The sequence below is a fragment of the Centruroides sculpturatus genome, unplaced genomic scaffold (assembly GCF_000671375.1).
Source record: "Centruroides sculpturatus isolate CEXI.00-Female unplaced genomic scaffold, Cexi_2.0 scaffold86, whole genome shotgun sequence".
Taxonomy (NCBI): domain Eukaryota; kingdom Metazoa; phylum Arthropoda; class Arachnida; order Scorpiones; family Buthidae; genus Centruroides; species Centruroides sculpturatus.
In genome coordinates this window covers 1,004,055-1,027,630 of record NW_019384475.1, presented here as the reverse complement: position 1 = coordinate 1,027,630, position 23,576 = coordinate 1,004,055, and the positions used below count along the sequence as shown (strand labels likewise).

Below are 23,576 nucleotides of genomic sequence, written 5' to 3'. Positions count from 1 at the left end.
ATTACAGTAAATTGATATATTTAGCTGTAATAATGAATAAGATATCTTGGTCTATAGTTTCTTCATGTGTATATTGAAGCTATTTTGATACTTTAATATATTTTAGAGAATTTGTGAAAAAATTTCACATTGAGATTCATTAAAGAAATCCAAATAACTTAGAAATTTACATTGTTGATTTGCGACTAAATAATATACTCTATTATGGCAATAACTTATTTATGTGTAAAAATTACAATATTTTTTATATACTTGTTTATATACATATAATTATTGTCCTGGCCTGTTTTAATACTTGTATTAGTTGTAATATATATTTTAAAATAACTTATTTATGATGAATGTACAAATCTAGAAAATTATTTATAGTTTCAAGTACAAATTGTAATTTTTCAATTATGTTAATCTTTCTCACACACAAACAGGTTTAATTTTAACGTTAAATTATGAAAAAAAAAAAACGCGTAAAATTATAACATAAAACAAATGGAAATGCAACATTTGTATGAAGACTATGAATATGATTATTAATTAATCAAAGAATATTCCCAGTTTCAAGTAGAGATCTACACGTTTATTCGATTAAAATAAACTGAAACTTCAAGAATTTAGTTTTTACATTAAATTGTGAAAAAATCCATATAAAATAACACATAACAGATACAGATAGAGAAACAGACACCATCAGAGTAACATCCACAAAAGAGAACATTGAGACATACGAATAAATAAAAACCATAATATCGGGATGAAGATAAATATATTTATTTTTCACAAAGTTACAGAATATATTTATATAAAATATAATTATGATTTTTTAATGAAACTCGAATTAATTTATGTAATTTCATCCACAATTATTTGAATCGGACGAGACAGGCATTTTACTGATATAGGATTTTCTGGGATATCGTGTTTCGTGAATTTTCCGATGTCTGTACAAATTACATTTTTGATTATAAGAATGATAACAAATTTCGCAACGATATTTTCCTTTCAGTTGATGGCTTCGTCTTAGATGTAAATTTAAACCTTTTTGAGATCCAAATGTAATTTCGCATATGTCACATTTTAGATATTCTGTTCTTTGGTTACTCTGCAATAATTCTGATGAATCGTCTAGAATATTTAAAAATATTTTAATTCATTATCATATTTATATAAAATTAATTCAAAACTATATCAATAAGTAAGTTAAATAAATATATATGAATTAGTCTCGTCAAATATACAGGAACATTTTGTTAACAACGTATGTGGAAATACGTTGTTAGTAGAATATAATAATGGAATGCATCGGGACAATATAATAAGAATACAAGAATGTCCATATGTAATGTATGTAGGCATTCTTGTATTGTAATAAATCAAAATAATTTTGTACTTTTAAAAGCCAAACGCTAAAAAAATATTAAAGTAAAAAACACAGGAAAAAAAGAATCGAGGATTAAGTTTAAAAAATTAATTATTTATTAGAATTAATATGATTTTAATGCTTTTTTGATCTTCTAAAAAGTATATTTCAATAGCACAAATCTATTACTAATTGGTAAAAACAACGGAATATATAATTATAAAACGAATAATTAAAATTAAAAAAATTAAAATTTTTAAACGTGTATTTAATTGATCATTTTTTAAATAAAATATATCTCATTAATTCAACATGTTATTACAAAATACGCATATGACATTAATTTCAGTGCTATTTATTATATATTAAGTCAAAAGATTTTTTAAATGTTCTGATAAAATTCATTAAATATTTATTATTCTTATATAAAACATACAATTTTATTTATATTTATCATGAAAAACTTATAAATATATGTACATGTCTGATTACAAGAAAGGTAAAATTGTTTAACCAAGGTATATCAAAAATTTAGCACATTCAGTCTATAATTCATCAGCATATTGGATTGAAGAGCCAACGATTGTATTGTTAATTTCCTAATCATATCAATAAGTAATATTCATCTGATTCGAATTTTCGACATCACCAGTCTAATTTTTCCAGTAATCTAAAATGCTTTAAAATTACTCTCTAACCGTAATTATACACTGTATATTGCTCGACATACAAGAGAGAAATGGTTGAGACAACAGGAGGAGTTTGATTCGGACACGTTGCTTAACACACGATTATCCATTGTGGAATTCACCATGATCATGAAAACTGATTCTGTTAGCGCTTGTATGATCCTTTCCTTACACACAGAATCGTACTGTGAATCTAGTCGAATTCACTATACCAAAAGTGACCCTTTTGGTGCTCGCAGGACTGACATAATTAAAAATAATTATTAGTAAAATTGCAATGATGATAAATTTAAATTTATATAAAACATTTTATAGTAAGGGCAATACATTAAAAATGTTTTTATTTAGTCTTCGTTTCACTTTTAAGAGGATCGACTTTTAAGAGGATTCACTTTTACTTGTAGGCTTCTGGTCAGCCAAATATGCGGAAACATTAATTTAAAAAAGTCAACTACGCTATAAGAATGTTATTTCCTGAAGAGTAAAGAGAAGACGAAATAAGGACATTTAAATATATATATATATGTCTAAATAATTAATTTATAGAAAATTCACTTATTTAAAGACTCGTACAACTCGTTAAACCTCACATAGAAATATTAAAAATCTCTCACTTTGTTATCCATATTGGTACTAAAATTCGAAATAACGCTAAATGTAAAGAAAATAAGCTTATTAAAATCAACAATTTATGGTATAAGATAAATTTTGTAATTTGTAAGAAGCATAGTTATAATTCTTTTCTATTATAAAATATAATCTTAGGATTAGATGAGGCAATCTGTGTGGACATTTCTTTAAACATTCGTTACATTGACCAAAATTAAGCTCATAAAGATTTCAGAAAAAGTTCAATATGTGTAAATTTATGATGAACTTATAAAACTGTATTCAGGGCATTCATTTGCAATTGACTTCTGATATGAATTTATGTATATATATATATATATATATATATATATATATATATATATAGAATCGTTTTCACTTTTTCCCCCTGTCTTTTTGGCTTTCTGTCCTGTGAGCACTAAGACTTTTTATTTATATACTCATCGTGGATTGGGCCATGCCCACAATGGGGCGACCGGGGTCCGATGTATCCGGGACAGACCGCCCATAAGACTGCGCCTCGGATTCGATCTCGGTCATGCAGAGTGGTAGTCGCCCACCAGTGGCCGAATGGATAAAACCACTGAATATTGATAATTGGTCGTGGGTTTGCGACTCACCAATGGATTGGCCATCTGGAGTTTTCCGGGTCTTCTTCAGGTTAGTAAAACTTAAGCAGGGGTTATTTTGCCTTAAAAGACCTCCCGGGAGAAATCCCCTAGGCAGATTGCCAAGTTGTTCGTTGCCATAAACAAATAAAACCAAACCATAGTAGTAGTCTGATGCCTTAAAGCCTCGGATATTCGGCAGTCCATCTATACTATACTAATTAGTACGAAATTTAAAATTATATGATGAAATTATTATAGTCGTGCTTTCCGAATGCCAGGTTTCTGAAAATAGTGTCTGAATTGGAAATAAAAGGGAAAGAGAAATTGGGCAAATTTAAGAATTCTTGGAAAATAATTATACCAAGGGACATAATTACATTTGCATCAGATGAAAATTAAACTCTAGTAAGAACTAACTCGATTGACTGAAAGGATTGCGAAACTTCGTTTCTGCTTACTGAACTAATAAAACTCAGGACGGATTGAATCATTTTCAGTTAATTGACATCATATATCGATCGATATAAATCTAAAAATAAAATATCAGTAATTGAACAAACAGTTATACATTCAGTTGTGTGTGAAACTTAATGACTTTGTTAAAGAAATAAAACAAAATCCAAAAAAATAAAATGTTTTATTTCTTTCACAGAATAATCTTTCTTCAGCTTATATTACATAATATTTAGAAATATGTCCCTACGCCCATAATATGCAGACCCCAAAGTAACAATGCCACTTTTGCATCGAATAATTCTATTTTATAATTTTAATTCTTCAATAGTTTTTTTAAACTCATTTTTAAATATTGAAATCGTAAAAACAATTTATTGTTTCGGAGACTAATGAATAAAACATAGTTTTCGTTATACAGATTTAACTGGATATATTTTACTGAATTCTAAGATTACAATGCAAGTAGTAGTCTAAAGTTGTTAATACAATAGACAATTGTATTAAAATCCATATACAGTACATTAAGTTTTTAAGCGCAATAAATCTATTCAACGTTTTTTTAACAATTCCATAGCAAAAACGCCAAATTTTGCTCTCAATGGCACAAAAATCCTTTGTTATTCGGAATCAATGTAGGGTGATATTAACTTGCGCGATTGATATAAATTTAATACATTTTTTCTGTTTGCTCTGCTCAACATCAGATATAATTTCTTTTGTATAGAATTGAATAAAAAAACCGTCGAGTTTAAATCCTTCACTTTCCTAAAATACCGCAGCAAAAGAGTAAACACGAGTCAGCGTGAGCCAGAAGAGTCTGTCAGATTAAAGATGTGGAAGGAGATTGGATTTGATCTTTCAGCTCTTTTGCTTTTTACATTTTTAAAACGTTTTATCCTATCTTTATCATAACTTATTTTATTAAAAGTTAATTTGTAAATTCGGGAGATCGATTAAAATATATCTTTTTAAATAAATTATTTTATTGTTTTATTTTGTTTAGAAATTTTATTAGTTACTCTAATTCAACACCCAAGGGATAGCCATATGTCTCCTTCCATCTCTCATTTGACAGACCCTTCCAGGTCAGGCTAATTCTTGTTTACATTTCTCTCTTGAAAATCATAGAAATGTAAAATATAATCAGATTAGCTCTAAACTTCATGAGAAATATTCGAGGAAGGAAGGTAGATATTTTTGAACTGAAATATTTTCAAATTGCAGACCTATACAATCTCATTTTCCATGTTTTTGTGTATTATTTTTAGCATATAACACTGTATTTAGATAAGTTTGTAGCAATTAATCAAACTTAGCTAAAGAATCTGAAATCGCAATAACATATCCAAGTTCTTTCCAAACCTTTCTATCTAAGGACCAGTAGTTTTTAATAATTTTCTCAAAGATTACTGTATCTCAAATATATGAAAATTTTAATCACACTATACTCAAGTGAAGTTTCTGTTATTTATTTAATCACAACATCCATTTCTCTATTGCTTTCAGGTTCTAATAATCAATCTTCTAGGATCTCAATCTCACATCATAAATCATTAAAATCACATTCAGTTTCAATTTCATTCTGTTCTTGAATTTGAGTAACTAGGTTATCAGAACCTGTAAGTGCTAAAGAAATGGAAGTTACAACTAAATAAGTTATCTTAACTGTTTAAATAGCATTTTTATTATATGTATTTTATGGAGTTGTGAAATAATTTTAATTACAATTAGCATTTCACTAGTTCATAATTTCTCTAGCAACTGAAATTTGAAGTTTCTAAAATTAGTTAAGAATAATAGGAAAAAAATAGTTATCAATAATGTCATTGGGCTGCAATTTGAAAAAAACTGTAGACTTATAAATTTCCACTGTTGTCTGTCTGTCTGCCCATCCTTAATCTCGAGAACAGTGTTAGATAAATGAAAGTCAAGACCAGATGTGGAAAGCTTAGAGGAAGTCATGTGAATTCAATTCAAAAATTTTCCCCTGAATGGAGTTACATGGAACACTGGCATGACTCTGTTGTTATCAGGAAAAGTATGATGCACAGGGGCAAAACACTACAAATTTCAGATGGAGAAGATATATTTTAAATTGAATAAATTAAGAATATGTTTAAAAATTGCAACCTAGTATTGTAACCATGTTACAATAAATAATTACTTGTTATTTTTAATTTTGTACTGTATATATATTTATTTGAATAACAAGTTTAATTTTAATAGAAATTTAATTAAATATAGTATAAATAATTTTTGTTAAATAAGACAATTTATATTAAGTTGTTAAACTAAATAAATATATGAGAAATAAGCAACTATTTTTAAAATCTACAGAATACAACTTAATAGAGACTTTTAGCATTTTTAGAATAACTTTAATTCTATCCTCAGAATTACAATAAAAAATTATTCAAAATGAAAAAGTATACACATTTTTGTGGGTACAAATAGCTAAGTAAGCAAATACGAATGTGCTTCATTTCATATGAAATGGACTATGTCATTTGGCTGCCATTCAATAACTTATCCACATACACCATGTTCTAATTTGATTAAAATGTCAATATGCACCTATTTAAACGGAAATAAAATTTGTAAATCCAATTCAAACTGCTTTTCTTGGAGCTAAAATATTTTAGAAAACTTAATTTAAAATTACCTTGTTGACTCTCTTCAACAGATGTTTAATTTGAGTGTGTAAATTTTCTAAGATATTTTTCCTCTGAGAAAAGCAATTTGAATTGGATCTATATTTGAAAAGCTTTCTTAACAATTATTTTATTCAAAATTGTGAATTTCTCATTGTAATTCTGAGGATGGAAATAAAACGATTGCAAACATTAAAATTTATATTAATACATTAACTTCTTGAATTAAAATTGTTCATTATATTGATGAAAAATGGTCCTTTGTCATTCTTCATCACAAGGATTATATAAAACAAATATATAAACAAATGTAAATTATATAAAAGTGTATTCATTGTAATAAGAAATGGTAAGAAATTGCTTTCACCAGAAAATTTATGAAATTTTTTCTAATGAATTTCAATAAATATAATTGAACTAAAACAAACTAACAAATTATACAATCAATTTCTTCAATTATCCAAGCAGATATATGAACTGTTGAAAGTGGTGTAAGTCATTTTTCATCTATATTAAGAAATTTAGATGTAAAGTTAAGTACTGATTTAAAAATTACTGTGGATTTATTGTTAAGTGCTTTTACCTTTAAATAATGTAAATATTCCTATTTCTTTACAACAGATATGTAAATAATGCTATTAAGTACTGAAACTCAGCAGCAATATAGTTTTTTGGAAAAACTGACTTCCCACCACGTTCACTTTCAATGGTTCATATAAATTGTTTAAAACTTAAGTATTATTCACTAAAAATTTAAATCAATATAATATTATTCAAATTAATATTCATTAAACATAATAACCAAAATGCTATTTTATGAAATCATAAAAACTGCATATATACTACAATAGGATTTATTAATGAAAAATATTTATTATAAAATTCAAGAAAATATATTTTTGTAAATGTGAGGATCCTGTTAATGAACCCTTTTGTTGGCACAAACAATGTTAAATTAACCTGCATGGTTTACATGGATACCAATATCTACTTTTTAGGCAAACAGTCTGAAAATGTCATGCACTCTCACTACTTTCATATATATTTGCTTTTCTGTGATTCTAGTAAATTTGTTAGTATTACACCAAACATGTTCATAAAACGTTCAAACACAAGCATATCTGCAGAAGGTAGAAAGCATTGATGCCTAATATAATCAGACCAGATATCACAAAAATTTCTTCGGGATCATAGTCTGAAACCTGATTCTTCTCAGAAGCAGATAACATTTCAGCTTCCTTGACAATTTAGCTATCATACAGCATGTTCCAATGTAATAACGTGCAACAATGTTAGTAATGATCATGTTATTTTTCACTCTATTGAGTAAACTGTTGACAAAACCCATGCTTGAAGCAAGCATCAAGATTGACAACAATATTCTTCAGTTTAAAGTTGATGAAAGCACAGCATTTCAATTACAAAATAGTAATTATCTTATTTTCAATCATTTTAATTATAAAAACAGCATAAATGGTATATAAAGTATAATATTCTCATTGTTTTCAGATACAGCAATATTGCTTGTGTTAATCATGACTATGAGGTGGTATTGTTAACAACTCTGTTCCAAATGTGAAGGAAGTATGATCTCAAACATTGCAACATTTGCTAGCTACTGCAACAGGCTACATTGATATACTGGAACACACAGATAATCATATTCTAATGATATCTGTTTAAGAAGCAGTTAAAGGTTTTCAGACAGCAAAAAAGCTACTAGGTTTATAATTATAAGCATAAGCCTACCAAGAAATAAAAGTACAGTGGGTGATCGGTTAATGAACATAATCCGTTCCAAGACTTTCCGTTCCATTAACTAATTATCGATTTACCATAGGTTCCTATGGGAATTTGATTAATTCGTTCTGGAGACCCCCCAAAAAATATATACTTTCTTACTACATTTATTCATATGTAATAATAAAAATACATATATACAAGGTCTTGCATTTTTCTTAGTCGTGTTTTTTCTGTTTGTGGGGGTTAAAGAATCTGTCCAATGTTGATTGCTTTTCTGTCTTCTTCATGATTTTTCAGAAGTAATTAATAGCATTGTAATTGTAGAGATCTATAGGCCTATTAACCTCAACCTGGTTTGNAAAATCCAATTAGGAACATTTAGTTTACTAGTTACCAGTACTTTTCGCACAAAAAATGTGGGTGTAGTTATGATACCTTGTTTACAATTCACTATAATGTAATTGGGGTTCCATAATACCACCTTCTCCTCTATTATTTTTGATAAATTTTTGCGTGTTTTAGCTGGCAACACTGGCTCGACCATTGAAGGGAGGCCAGTATTTAAACGAGACTCAATTTTCTAATTATGGGTGGTGGTTTGTTTTGTTAGCAATAAAATAGTTTAAAAATAATTTTTAACGATACAATAGCGGCGATTATTATTTTAAAAAATTGTTAGGCTTAACATCGATAAAAATTCAACGCGAAGTTTGTTAACACACATAAAGTATGAAACTTCCTTTAATTATAACATTAGGCACAGGGAGCTGCTGACCTTTTTTCTTTTCTTTTTTTTCAGTATTAGAATTTTCAGCTTCTACTTTTCTACTTTTTATTTCTTTTTGCAAATCAGCTCAACACTTTTTCGGCTATCATTTTCTGGGGTGGGCCGTAATTCTCGCTGAAACTGTAGTATTTTTAATGTAGTGTACGACCTACAAACACTTGTCTTTTTATTTTACCCGCGATCCCCGTGTAAGGCTTCGCGGCCCACAGGATGTTTAAACACTGCCTTAGACATTTCGACCGATTCGTTTAAAACAAAATGACTGTTCCTAAAATCGAAGATATCAATGTCGCTAGTGTAGTCTTTTCAGAAATCATTTTCATAGATTGCTTCAGGACAGTTATTTCTATCATTTCACATTTTGATCCGCAATTTAAACACTCGAGTAGATTTAGATATATCGATATCGCCGGGCGCCATTTTCTTAACGAAGTAAACGAACTCTTTCCTTCGTGAATTTCGTTAGAGTTTCGTTTGAAACGTCATCAACATCCGGCATGCGTACTGAATGGAATTTGTATTTTATGACCGACTCGTTAGTATTAATTTAATTCATTCGACTTTATGAACGTACCCAGTGGCGTAGCGTCGGTGTCAGCCGGGGCGGATGAAAATTTCACCGCCCCCTTATTTAGGTATCTCAATTTAAAAGACTAAAATTCAGTATCGTCACAGAATAAGTAATGAAAAATTCCGTGCTAGTGTTGCCACCTTTTTAAAATCGCCGACCCGGACGGCAGGTGAGGTTTGTTCGAACAGAAGTTCCTGACGCATGCGTATATCATTTTGCAATGCGAAGAATAATTTGCAGTGCATGCTGGTTCTAACTCAGTTACAGTTAGCGACTAGGGAGACTTGGATAGGAGTAACGCGAGTGACCTAGCTCTATTGGATATTGGAGGTGTATATGATTACGAATGAATCCTACGAGTAAACAAAAAATAGGTCGACAGGTTGCGCACGATATCCCTCGGACCGCGAGTCGGATGGTAACACTATTCCGTGCTCATTTCAATCGGTCCGAATCGCAAGTGGACGAAAGTATGAAATTGAATGGTTCAAATTCTTACAAGATATTATTATTATTTATTGTGAACTTTTGCCGCCCCCTAAAACGTAATTTTCCGCCCCCTAAAAAGTGCCGCCCTCCACGCTACGCTACTGAATGTACCCATATTGTCTCCATACGACCATGTGGGTGCCTTCCGGGACTTTCTATGGGAAACTGATTCTTCTATTTAGATGTTAGAGTGGTGAAGAAAATCCTTTAAACTTTCACACTGCCAACCAGTTGGTCGAGGGTCGTCACCTGATAGCGGCTAACCGCAAATTCAGTGATTTTTATCCATTAGGCCTTTGATTGGATGAAATTACAACGAGAATCCCGTTTCAAGGAGCTGCACAGAAAATTTCGTTTTCGCTTTCTGAGAGTCAGATCTCAAATGTAAATAATATCTCTTGAGCAAATTTGAGTTGTATTTAAATATGAATAAACTTAAGCATTATTGTTATCTATGAAGTTTGTATTTACTGCCCATTGCAGCATTATACCCCGTATTTAAGATTTCATTATTACATTGAGCCATTGGCAAGTGGGATCGATTTTTGGGACTCGAAAAACCAGATTTTTTTAATGTAGGCCTACTAGTTTCGATCTTCGTAATTATAATGGTTCTCTACCTCTACATGTATATACAGTGGGTGATCGATTAACGAACAATTCGGATAACGAATGAAGTATGGAACGGATTATGTTCGTTAACCGATCACCCACTGTATATGTAAATGATAATATAAATACAACTTCATTAAGAATCTCCAAATGCTAATGATAATACTCTCTAGCTATATTCTTACTAATTGAATCGTAAATGAGAATCAAAGATACGCATTTTTCGATTCGGAAAATCATTATACCTCAATTGAATTGATCACTCAATTTATTCTCAACTTAAAATTATCATTTTGCAATGTGTAGGATATATATCCAAAGAATATTTTATTTATTTATCAATCTTTTATTCATCACACATACAAATTTCGTATAAAAGTTTACTTAAATTGTACTTATATATTTTTGAATATTTAAAGTTTCGCTTGTCCATTAATTTTTGATTAGAATTAAGGGCTTCTGAATAATGAATTCCATATAAATTTTTATTCATAATAATATTTATTAACAAACAGTTAAATTACAATTATATTTCTCTTCTGTTCATTAAAAATATTAAAATCGATTTTATATTATCAATTTAGTTTTTAGGATTTTTTAAATCTTCATCATTGCTAACTTTCATGATTTCGTTTAATCATAAAATTTGCTTATTAGCAAATAAAATTATTAACTATTATAGATTCTCCTTTTTTGTATACTATTCTTAATCTTCTTTCTAAAATACTGTTCAATGCTTCATTCGTAAATGACGTCTGAGAGCAGAAAGATAAATAAATTTTTTGGAACAAACCGCACATGAATGATGAGAAATACCACCGTGAATCTTTCTATGACTATATAAATCACATCTCTGACTATAAGAACGTGTACAAATATCGCACTGATACTTTCCTTTAATCTGATGACTTCGTCTGAGATGTAAATTCAACCCCTGTTTTGATTTGAATAACATGTCACATATACTACACTTTACAGTTGTTTCTCCAGTCCGATCCAAACCTCTCGAACAATCCATTGATTCGACTGAAATATTCAAAAAATTCTGTTAGAATTCAATTATTTTGATTACAGTTATATATATTTATTTTAGTATTTAAAATAGTATTATATACGATAGATTTTAACATTTGAGTTCAATAAAAAAAAATACTTCTCTTCGAATGAAAAACATTTCAAAGTTTTCCTAAAAACTAAAATAATATCTTTAATTTTATACAAATTTCTAATTTATAGCATACATTACAATCGTTAAATCAGATTTAAACTGTAACTCATAAAGGATTTTGCAGATATAAATCAGTTTCAATGAATAAAACTAGAGAATCAAACTTTTGGTTCTAAACCATGAATAAAAAATTCTAATATTCCGAAAGGATTCGATCCTGTATTTTCCATATGATTGTATTAAATATGGTCTGCTGACATCAGAAATTTAATCTCTTGATCGTTTTGACGTGTTCGAGAATCGTTAGGGAAATTTGCGTTATGGAAATGCTCATGACACATAGCCAATCAGAATAAAAGTATTATCTATGGCACCGCAATTCATATTCTGCTAATCATATATTGATAAAACTGACTCCATACTCCGGCAAAGCGGAAGTGCCGCCTTTATTTGTCCCTTGCATTAAAGATTTAATTGAGGCTTTCGAATATTTACAGTATATTTTTATTCAATAGTTTGTTGTAATTTGTATATATTTTGATAGCAGATTTTACACACTTCATTCACATATATTTATTACACACTTTTCTAATTACTTTCGTCTTTATAAACTGCTGGCCAAGTAAAATGCAACACCATGTAGGTCTCTAGATATTGCAGGTGTTGCATTTTACTTGGTCAGCAGTGTAGTTGTTTGAGATGAAAATGACTCCTATTCCGGATCCTCCGGATTCTATTCTTTCTTCATTTATAGATAAGAAAATTATGAATACAAATAAAATTGAAATTGAAAAATAAACTGTTTATTTAAAATATGAAAAAATATCCGAATGAATCGTTTTCTATACTTTCATCTTACCAAGAAACTTACACAGATATAATAAATACCGGTACGTTAAAGGAAAAACAATGTAATATTACTAAGTAGATAATTTCTATACAGACAGATAAATCGTGTTACAGTGGGATCTGTTGTTGTTGAACCTAAACTAACCAAAATAGTTATAACAGTAAGGTAGATATAGATTTCAAAAATAAGTGTATTGTTTATCTTTGTAGATGTTGTATACGATATAATAATGTAAGTTATAATGAAACTTTTAATAACAGCAGATGAAATTTTAAGTATAGTCGAGTCTTTCCATAACCATATTAACTTTGAAGAACTAGAATCGAATAACTGTTTAAATTATCTAGAAGTAACAAGTGACCTTGCATTAATTACGGCTACAATTTTTGAGTCACTTTTGACTCCCCCCTTTTAATTAAATGAACAATAGTTCACACTTCCTGGTATCGAAGAAATTACTTTAAAAAAATTCTTCGAATATTTTCTAACTAAAAGTTTACTCATATTACTAATAAGTAGGCTTATAAAAATTAATTCGTATGCCACTAATACCCGTACAAAAGTCCACTAGATAATGCTGCAATGCCTAGGTTCCCTCCTACATCGTGTACAATGATGTAAAATACTTGTTACAACCCTCTCTCTCTTATCTGTAAACGTAATTAATGGACAGCTCCCAATTAGAAAATAAAATAAACTGAATTATAAGAATATTATAAACCATGTAATGTCAATAAAACAATAGATGCCTAATTATATTAACAATAATATCTTTCGCATGAGTATATTAAAACCATAAATAGAACAACAGACCCCATTGCTATACAAAAATAAATAGAAAACATCAATGTTCAAAATGCTTTGGATATCCTTATAAATTATTAATGAAGTATCAATAGTACAAAAGAATATTTAATAAGAAAATATTAAATATGAAAAAAAAACAAAATAAGTATATAACTGTCACGTATTTTTAAAATCTTTTTGAACAGATTAGTTAAAAATATAATGTAATGTGCATAATTGTTATAAAATATCATGGAATGAGAAGCATACTGAATAAGCATTTCCAAGTATTTTGAAGGAATAATTTCCTATAATGGCTTTAAAAAATGAACAATTTTCAACATATTTTTCAAGAAAAATTACAGTAAATTGATATATTTAGCTGTAATAATGAATAAGATATCTTGGTCTATAGTTTCTTCATGTGTATATTGAAGCTATTTTGATACTTTAATATATTTTAGAGAATTTGTGAAAAAATTTCACATTGAGATTCATTAAAGAAATCCAAATAACTTAGAAATTTACATTGTTGATTTGCGACTAAATAATATACTCTATTATGGCAATAACTTATTTATGTGTAAAAATTACAATATTTTTTATATACTTGTTTATATACATATAATTATTGTCCTGGCCTGTTTTAATACTTGTATTAGTTGTAATATATATTTTAAAATAACTTATTTATGATGAATGTACAAATCTAGAAAATTATTTATAGTTTCAAGTACAAATTGTAATTTTTCAATTATGTTAATCTTTCTCACACACAAACAGGTTTAATTTTAACGTTAAATTATGAAAAAAAAAAAAACGCGTAAAATTATAACATAAAACAAATGGAAATGCAACATTTGTATGAAGACTATGAATATGATTATTAATTAATCAAAGAATATTCCCAGTTTCAAGTAGAGATCTACACGTTTATTCGATTAAAATAAACTGAAACTTCAAGAATTTAGTTTTTACATTAAATTGTGAAAAAATCCATATAAAATAACACATAACAGATACAGATAGAGAAACAGACACCATCAGAGTAACATCCACAAAAGAGAACATTGAGACATACGAATAAATAAAAACCATAATATCGGGATNAATTTTATATTTAAAGAATTAAACTTGTATCAATTAAGAAGTCACTCTATTATGTTCTTAAACAGTCTCAATAAGAGCATAAACAAATGATATAAATTTTTAAAATACTTGTAAAGAATAATTTGAATGTTTCTTTGTTATATGTAATTTTAGTTGGCATAAATATGCAAATTTTTTAGAACATAAATTACAACTGTGTGGAAAGGAACCTTCGTGCATTTTCATGTGTGATCTGAGGCTGCTTCTCCATTTAAATGCTTTGCCGCAAACTTCACAGTGACAGTTTTCTTTAGATGTAGAATGTCTATTGAGATGAATTTCTAAGTTACTTTGGTAACTGAATTGCTTTTTGCAAACAGGGCATTCAATACCTTTTGATTTTTCTTTGTCAAGAATGTTTTCTTGAGATTTTTCTCCACCTGTAAGAAATATTATTACTAATCAATATTTATAAAAAAAAATTAAAATTTTCTTTACATGTAAGGAATGTATGAAATCAATCTGGTGTTTATAACAATATGAATATTTACTTTATAATGATGATAATTAATATAATAACAACAAAATATAACAAAAATAATAAAAAGTTGTATTTTTTAATTTAAAAATAGTAATAATTTGAAAATTAATTTAAATTAATTTTTAAATTATTACTGCTATATATTTATATTAAACAACAATACAAGATAGAATGAATGTATATCAACCAACCAAAATCATAGTGATAGCATTTAGATTATAAATATAGACAAGATTGTGTACAGATATCCCTTGCTTAATGTGAGATTTGATTAATGCATGAAATTATTTGCAGTAATCCCTTTATATACATGGCAGAAGTTTTAATTTACTTGTCTTTACCAGCTGTATTACTTAACATAGATACCATATTTTGATTAACATGGTTTTAATATACTCACTAATGGGTGAAGGGATTATTTAACCATGTTAATCAAGGAATACATGTACAGAACATATAAAATTAATGTCAGCCCCCCTCTGTCTACTTAAGGATAAATGCTCTGTAATTTTTCTGATCACATAAAAAGTAATGAGACTGAAATCTGTCAAATGAGACTCATGAAGAATGCTTTATCATAGCTTAGCATTTATTATTGGATAAAATGTTCAAAAAAAGACCTCAAGACCTCATTCTGTCAAAAACAACAGTATAGCAGTGTAGCAATTTATAACATAAAATACATCATATGAGAATTCTGATTAATTAAGCAGACAAGTAATTAATCACAGTACTATGTATAGTATTATCAATAATGATCTGAAAGTTTGTAATTATATGACAGGAACTAAATACTTAATAAGCAGAAAAATGAATATGTGTAGCCATTTCAAGATGTCTCTTAACCATTATACAGAATGTAATATCTTTCATGACTTATCATCAAACCTTCAAGTACTATATTTACTCTGAAGACATTCCAGATTTTATTTTATATGATTTTTATTCTTTGTATTCCCAGGAAAACAAAATAATAGTATTTGCTAAAGAGTGAGATGATGAAAACATAATTATATAATTATGTATCAACTGAAATCTTCTTCCGGTATCCAGAATCTTCTGAAAGTTAAAATAATTGAATATTGTAGGGAAACTATTAGACAATAGCATAAAGACAAAATTCTAATTTTTCAATTTATCTTTGCTCTCTTTTAATTTATCAAATGAATCTAAAATATTTAAAGAAAAAATTTATAGACACAATTAACTCATTCTAATAATTAACTAACTAAAGACTTTAACAATGTAGAAAAAGTGTGTTCATATATTTAATATTAGTAATTTAATTTGTGTTTCTTATATTAGAGAACTGATATTAATCCAGGATAATTATAGAATTTAGAATGACATAAGAAAATTTAAGTTTAACTTCATTAGCTAAACTTAATATACTTGTCTACCAAATTTCTTTTATAAATTTCTAAATATCAATACAATACACATTAAATTGCAAACATTAAAATTATTATATCACTAATTATATTATTTTTGTGATGGAATATATATCTAAATGAATCTAGATCAAAACTAATCACAGAAAACTGTTTTAATTGCCAAGTGAAAAATTAATACTACAAATGTAGAATTTAAGCTTAATTATGAAGTAATGACAAGAAATTATCATCAAAATTAATAAAAAAAATTATAAAGTACTTATTCATAACATACTTAAATGGTTTAGTATAAATTTTGTTCCTAAACAAATTTATTTTAATAATAGGGAATCTATTATTAAAATAGTAGTTTTCCTATAAGAAATTGCAAGCCAAACAGTATATTGTAAGGTTCAAATTTGATATAGAACCACATAATTAATCTTGAATAATACAAGTTGAGATGTAATTCACCATTCTTCAACCATGCTGTTTGATCCTACTGTAAGTCAGTGTCATTCTTAGCAGGAAAAACTAGTTAATCATATACTTGTTATTCTACTACTTTTAATTGACAAATAACAATCTTATTAGACATCAGAAAAAGAATAGGTACTTTAAATAATTGAATTGGGTCAGACTTTTCTATTATAATCTTAATTCAGTAAAACCTGAATTTAACAGACTTTGGATTTAAAGGACAAAATCCAAGTTCTGTATGGCAGGTATTAACAGGATGTTAATTTTCACAGCCTGAAAATTCACACCCTGTTAATTTAAAAATGAATTTTATAAGTAATTAAATTAACATGTTTTTTTTTTCAAATTTAAGAATTACCACTCTATTTCACACTACAATGTGAGAGTCTCCAAATATCTTCATCCCAAGACAAATAAATAGGAAATTATTTTTTGTGTTTTGTCAAATTTAAATTTTAGTTTCTTTTAAGAACATTGTTTATTTGTTTAGTTAAATACAATTAAAGTGTACTTTCCAAAAATTATTTGTTTGTTTATTTTGATACACTTGTTTATTACAGTCTAAGAACTATGGTGAGTACATAAGCAATAATACATATAGAAAACTTTTCAGTGATATTAAATTTCTCATGCATACTTAATTTTAATTACACAAATCTACTTGAGTAAAAACAGATAAACTAATTAATTTGTCAATTTTTTAACACATGCATTTGGAAAACCTATTTTATTATATAATAGACTTTCGGTTTAATGGACACCCCTAACCTGAATTAGTCCATTAAATTGAGGTTTTGCTAGAATTTCGCTTTATAATTCTTCAAACAAAAACATTATAATGGTATCAGATATTTCAATAATACAATGTTCATTCTAATCACATTACTGCAACATTATGATCAAATATATTTTGTCATTTTAATTTACTAAATATTTAATTTCATGAGAGACTATATTATTTAAAAAAATGGATTAGTATATTGACTATTACTTATCATGCAATGAAGAAAATCAACTGCAATATATTAATTTTTGTAGCAATCTTCAAATTTAGTATTTATTTTGTATCAAGCTATTCTATTTATTATTTGTAGTTAATTTAGTAAATGAAAGTGGGGTAAATAAAAAACTTAGATATAAAATTTATTTTCTATTTTGTATATATCTAGAAATAAATATAAATGCATAAAAATAAAGTTAAATAGAGTAATTGAAAAATTAACTTGCATGATAAAATGTCAAATAAAAATTTCATCATGCAAATAGATAAAAATGAAAGGATGCATGGAATTACTTGAAAATCTAATTAAAACCACTTTCCCCAGAACAAAAAGTTTTTGAGCTTAGATGCATTTTCAGACTATATATCCCTTATCAAGAGTTAACAAGAAAAATTTTTGTTGAATTTAGATGATGAGTACCTAACCAGAAAGAAATTCAATTTTTAAAAGATTTTGCTCCAAGAAAGTTTTGAACTGAATTTATGCTTGAAGAACTTCCTTAACAAGAATTAATGTATTCATATAACAGATAAAAATCTTTCCTGAGCCTATTCATTGATTATAAAGATGACAGTAAAGTAAATTTTATGATATTGAATTAGTTCTGAATTTTAATTTTTAATTAATATAATTTGAATATTAATTTTATAATATTACAGTAATTACAATTATTACTTGCATCTATTTTTTGCAAAAAAAATTAATATTCAAATAGTTAAGAAGTACAAAGACAACAGCTAGCCTTTGCTGAATGTGCAAATTCCTATCAGATGACTACAATTAAAGAGTACTCATACAGTACTTATTTGATAATTCCATGTGTACTCTGGTCAGAGACAACATGGAATTATCAAATGTTGTTTTACCTTATCTAAAATTTTGCATATCTGGCCAAGTCCAGATTAAAGAAGAGGAATTGGTAGGAGGAAACACTTAAAACAAAGTCAAATTATGAACAGCACACACTCCATCAAAAGTATTCAAGAAGATTGACAAGGAGAATTATCCATACAATTTTAAAGTTTTTTTGTTTATAGTAGTATTTGGTATTTAGATTTAACAAATAATTTACTCTTCTGAATTCTGTCTATATATTTTACATAAAAAAACAAAGCAATAAAACTATTTGTGAAAAATTTCCTTAATATATACTCAATTTCAAAATCATAAAACAATTGGAAAAGGTAATATGAATGTTAAGAATCAATAAAATTTTTTAAAACATAAAAAAATTTTTATGAATGTTACCATCAATACCATATAAACATAAATAAAGATGATTAAACAAGTAACAACCCATGTAGAAAATTTTAGCATATCTTACAACCACGTTTACATTGAGCATGTCATTTAAAATGGACTGTTGTCATTGGTTGCTTATCCAGCTATATCAAAGCCACTTTACTAGCAATGTGCCTATTGATAGCAGGATAAACAGAATAAATTATAGGATAAGTTCATTTTCTATATATCAATCATGACTACCTTTTTTTTTACCTTTCTATAAAAATTATCTATTGATGTTTATGGAATTTAAAAACATTTAATTTCAAATGTTTTATTTTAATAAACAATTATATAAAAAATTACAGAAATGGAAATATCATTTAGATCATTTTTAATAAGAATAAATAATACTATAATGCTATTCTGTAAATTAAAACAAAATATATCTCACAAAGAACTTGGAAATCATTAGATAAATTAATCTAATTTTCTCTACAAAATAATGTTCTGAATATTCCAATATTAACTAATAGAAAAGGAAAGATTTATGATGAAACTTACTAGTTTTATATAAAATGTTTTAAACATTTTAAGCAATTAAAAGTTTCTTACATTTAACCATGGTGTTTCAGTTTAAAGCTGTGTGGCATCTATGGTATTGGTTGATTGACTGTTTATGAAATAAGCAATGTACAAGTTTATTTATTTACTTCATTTACATTTAATATTTATTTAATTTACATTTCTAATAGTCCATTATTGAGTTAGAAATGTGTTGATGAATTATTATTATATGTGACCATGATTGGTCTGGAAAAATGAATAATTTGGAAGGCTTTTGAACCAAAGGTGTCAATTAGGTGGTATATCTGTATTTTAAACATGGATCATTCTTTTGAGGGAAAAATAAATATTCTAAAAAATAATGATCTTTGAACTGTAAAAATTCTTACAACAATCAATATTTAATAACTATAACAGTGTAATTATAATAATTTTATATTGGATCATAATAAAATTAGGTATTTTAAAAATGTGAAATTGACAAAAGAATATCATAGACTTTGATCTTTAAAAGAAAACATTTTGTAATTCTTGTTTCAAAATTATGTATATCATTATTCTAGAATTAAATCTATCAAAGAAATTTATTTTTCAGTAATTTAATGGAATATTATCAATTAGAAAATCAAACAAAAATTTAATCCCTTCATTTTGTTAATTACTTTATTCAATTAGGTATATTCAAATATAAAAAAATTAATCATGTAAATTATAGATGTCCTTCTATATATGATCTAATGACTTACAACCATCTCAATATTTGTGGACTTTCCAGAAATCCCAATTTTTAAAATAAAGAACAAAGTTCATTTAATTTGTTTTAAAGCTATAATATAAGAACCAATGATGTGCCGTCCTTGAAAGCAGTGGAAGTGCCACTTCCCTTGTATTTTCTAAAATATAAATACATATTATGCGATTATTTTCATATTTTAATGTACTTTGAATTAATTAAAATTAATATTTTATTATAACCGTATTATGTATCTTATTACAAATTTCTATACTACATGTGAAAAAAACGATATGATTGCTATTGTATATTTGAATATCAGTGGCAAAATGGAAATGCTGTATTATCAAAACCAGGTCATCTTCCAAACAGCAAGATTATAGGCATTCGCACATGCACTTTACAGAGCATCAACTTCACCTGGTTTAGCTGGTGGATGCTACGCACCAAAATATCCTATAATGCTTCCAATGAATCTATCCAGAACCGGTTCTGGGCTGTTAGCCACCTGCCTGCTAGATATTTGGCCGTCCTCACTTGATTATGTGAATCATGAGTAGATTTATAACTTAACTCAACTGACAGGAATTTACTGGCATGTTTCTATGATAGTTCTGTATAGTTGACAGGAGTTAAAAAACATCCATTAAAATATTTGATATATTTATTCTGCTCTCCCATCTTATTACTTACAGATTTAATTGTTAAACCAGTGATATTACGATTTCATATGTCCCATCTATAAGGAGATGTAGAGAGAAATGTGTACTTCTTGTACAATGTTAAAAAATTAACTGTTACTTTGGCAGCATCATTTACAACAAAATTTAATGTATGAGACACACAAGGTACAAAAAAGCTCTATAATTTATTTTCCTTAAATTTATGATTTATGTATCCGTTGTCATAAAAATTTGTCTTTCCACTTCTTTCACAAGACTACAAATATTCAAGTACAAAGTAACCAGTTTCAACTTGTTTCTACTTAAGAAGTAGTTAAATAATTAAGAGATTAGGGCACGGGTTCCCAACCTATGGGTCGCGACCCAGAAAGGGGTCGTGACAGGCTTTCTGTGGGGTCGCCAACTTATACAGTTAACTAAAAAAAAATGTTCACTATAATGCAATTTTTATTTTTAATGGTGTCTTGAAGTTTGAATAATTTGATATACAGTCGACCCCCNAGAATTGTTTCTGTCAGAAATATAAAAGGCTGGAATTACAAGGGAGAGTTTCAAAGTTCGAGGGAATACTATCCGATCAGTATATACTGGGTAGAACATTGTTGTCAACGTCTCCCGTGCTCCGAAAAGTTTTGAATTGTTGCCTGAGACAAAGGAAGACCAATTGGTATTCGTTACTTATGTCACTTCTTCTTGTGTTTGTTCAGTAAAGTGTTCGTTATTTGAACATGTGTTCGTTGTCCAATCATAAAAATCTTTCGCGAAAGTGTTTGTTATCTGATCCATTCGTTAACCAATCATCCACTGTATAGAGAAATGTAGGGTATATTTTATTATTCAGCTTTATTCATTTGATATCAGCATTTTTTATTTGTTGTAGTAGCTGTTATATAGAAAGTTGAACATTATTATATAATTTAATTTTATAATAAATGAAAACAGGTCTAGTCTCTTCCAGCATAAATATCTTATTTATCAAATGTTTTTGGCTGACTGGACAGTCATTGCCAGGATTAAACCAATAGTAAATTGAAATGTGGAATATAGAATTCATGCAATTTTAAAATTTAAAACCTACAACATTTTAGAATTACTTCAGAATAGACGAGGAAAATGAATATATTGAATAAAAATGTTCAGTCAGCCATAAAACAATTGATAAATAAAATATTTCTGCTGGAAGAGACTAGAACTATTTTTACTTATTCAAGACCAATTTACAAGATTTATAATAGATCTTAATTTAAACAAATCTTAGACATAGGTTGGGTAACATAATTGGTAATGTGTCTACTTGGCAAGCAAAATTTGTAGTTGAGTTTTGCTTTGTATTGATCTTTCTTCCAGAATTTTTAGAACTACTTAATTTCTAATTATTAATTTTAGTATAAGATAAAATCTTAACTGCCTACCTTTAAGCCAAATTCCATATTTAATTAATTAAATTAGATTAATTTTAGTCCAAAAATAACCTGGCTTTAAAAATTATGTATTATTTATATATTATATATCACAATCATTCATATAATTTTTCTTTCATTTTATTTTTGTATTAAATGAAATAATAAAATCAAAACTTAACTTCTCTTGGCAATAAAGCCAACTGAAAAGATTTAATAAATTAAACAATACTGAGATAAAAAAAAAATTCTTATTTCTAAAATTTAGCTTTTTTATGTGTTATATCAAAAATTAAATTTAGGTAAAATATGAGTAAAATTCACAATTTTATAGAGCTCAAAGCTGAAACTGACTGAACACAATCAAAAATACTACCACAGTAAATTTATAACTTCATATCTACAATAATAAATAATTCAACTGAATATTTAAATTATAATTACTATTTGAATCTAACATGTTATAAGAATGAGTAAAGGTATCAGCCTACTATGCTGAGGATCCTGGGTCAGTCCAGAAATTTTCAAGTATTGGTCAACCTGAAATATGTTTAGTCTTATTTCTCATACCCAGGAACCTTTACTGTTAGTCTGGCCAAATTCATAATGGGCATGGAAAGAAATCAAATTAAAATATATAAATAACTTGGTTTATACAAGTTTGTATAAAGCAAAGTAAACTACAACACGGTTTCATCAGAATCAAATATAAATAACTCTGAAAATCTAAGTAATTAACAAATTTCAATTCACAATTGCTTTAATGAAGATTATCAGCACAAAAACCTTTCTCACTAATTTCTAGCCTTATTAACTGGAGTACAAACGTTTTCGGCCTTCTTAATAGGCCTTCCTCGGGTACACTGTGGAGCGTCAGTTAGAAGAAGTTTAAATGCTGCCAATGTTTTGGCAGCATTGGCAGCATTGGCATTGGCAAACATTGGCAGCATTTAAACTTCTTCTAACCAACGCTCCACAGTGTACCCGAGGAAGGCCTATTAAGAAGGCCGAAAACGTTTGTACTCCAGTTAATAAGGCTAGAAATTAGTGAGAAAGGTTTTGTGCTGTTAGTCTTAGAAATAGTTCTAGCTACATATGCATAGTAGTAA

General features: G+C 27.6%; 1 protein-coding gene across 4 annotated transcripts in view; it reads right to left on the bottom strand.

The window, feature by feature from the left end:
- Nucleotides 1-749: 749 nt before the first annotated feature.
- The window catches only part of LOC111621300 (protein tramtrack, beta isoform-like), a 122,458-nt gene continuing 99,631 nt past the window's right edge, over nt 750-23,576 (bottom strand). For 2 of the 4 annotated variants that reach the window (XM_023363386.1, XM_023363385.1), the window contains one exon: nt 11,232-11,598. In XM_023363386.1, the coding sequence (XP_023219154.1) occupies nt 11,303-11,598 (296 nt within the window). In that variant the 3' untranslated portion in view covers nt 11,232-11,302. Of the gene's footprint in view, nt 1,120-11,231; nt 11,599-14,771; nt 14,906-23,576 lie in introns of those variants that run through there. The other 2 variants (XM_023363387.1, XR_002756042.1) reach the window with 2 other exon arrangements.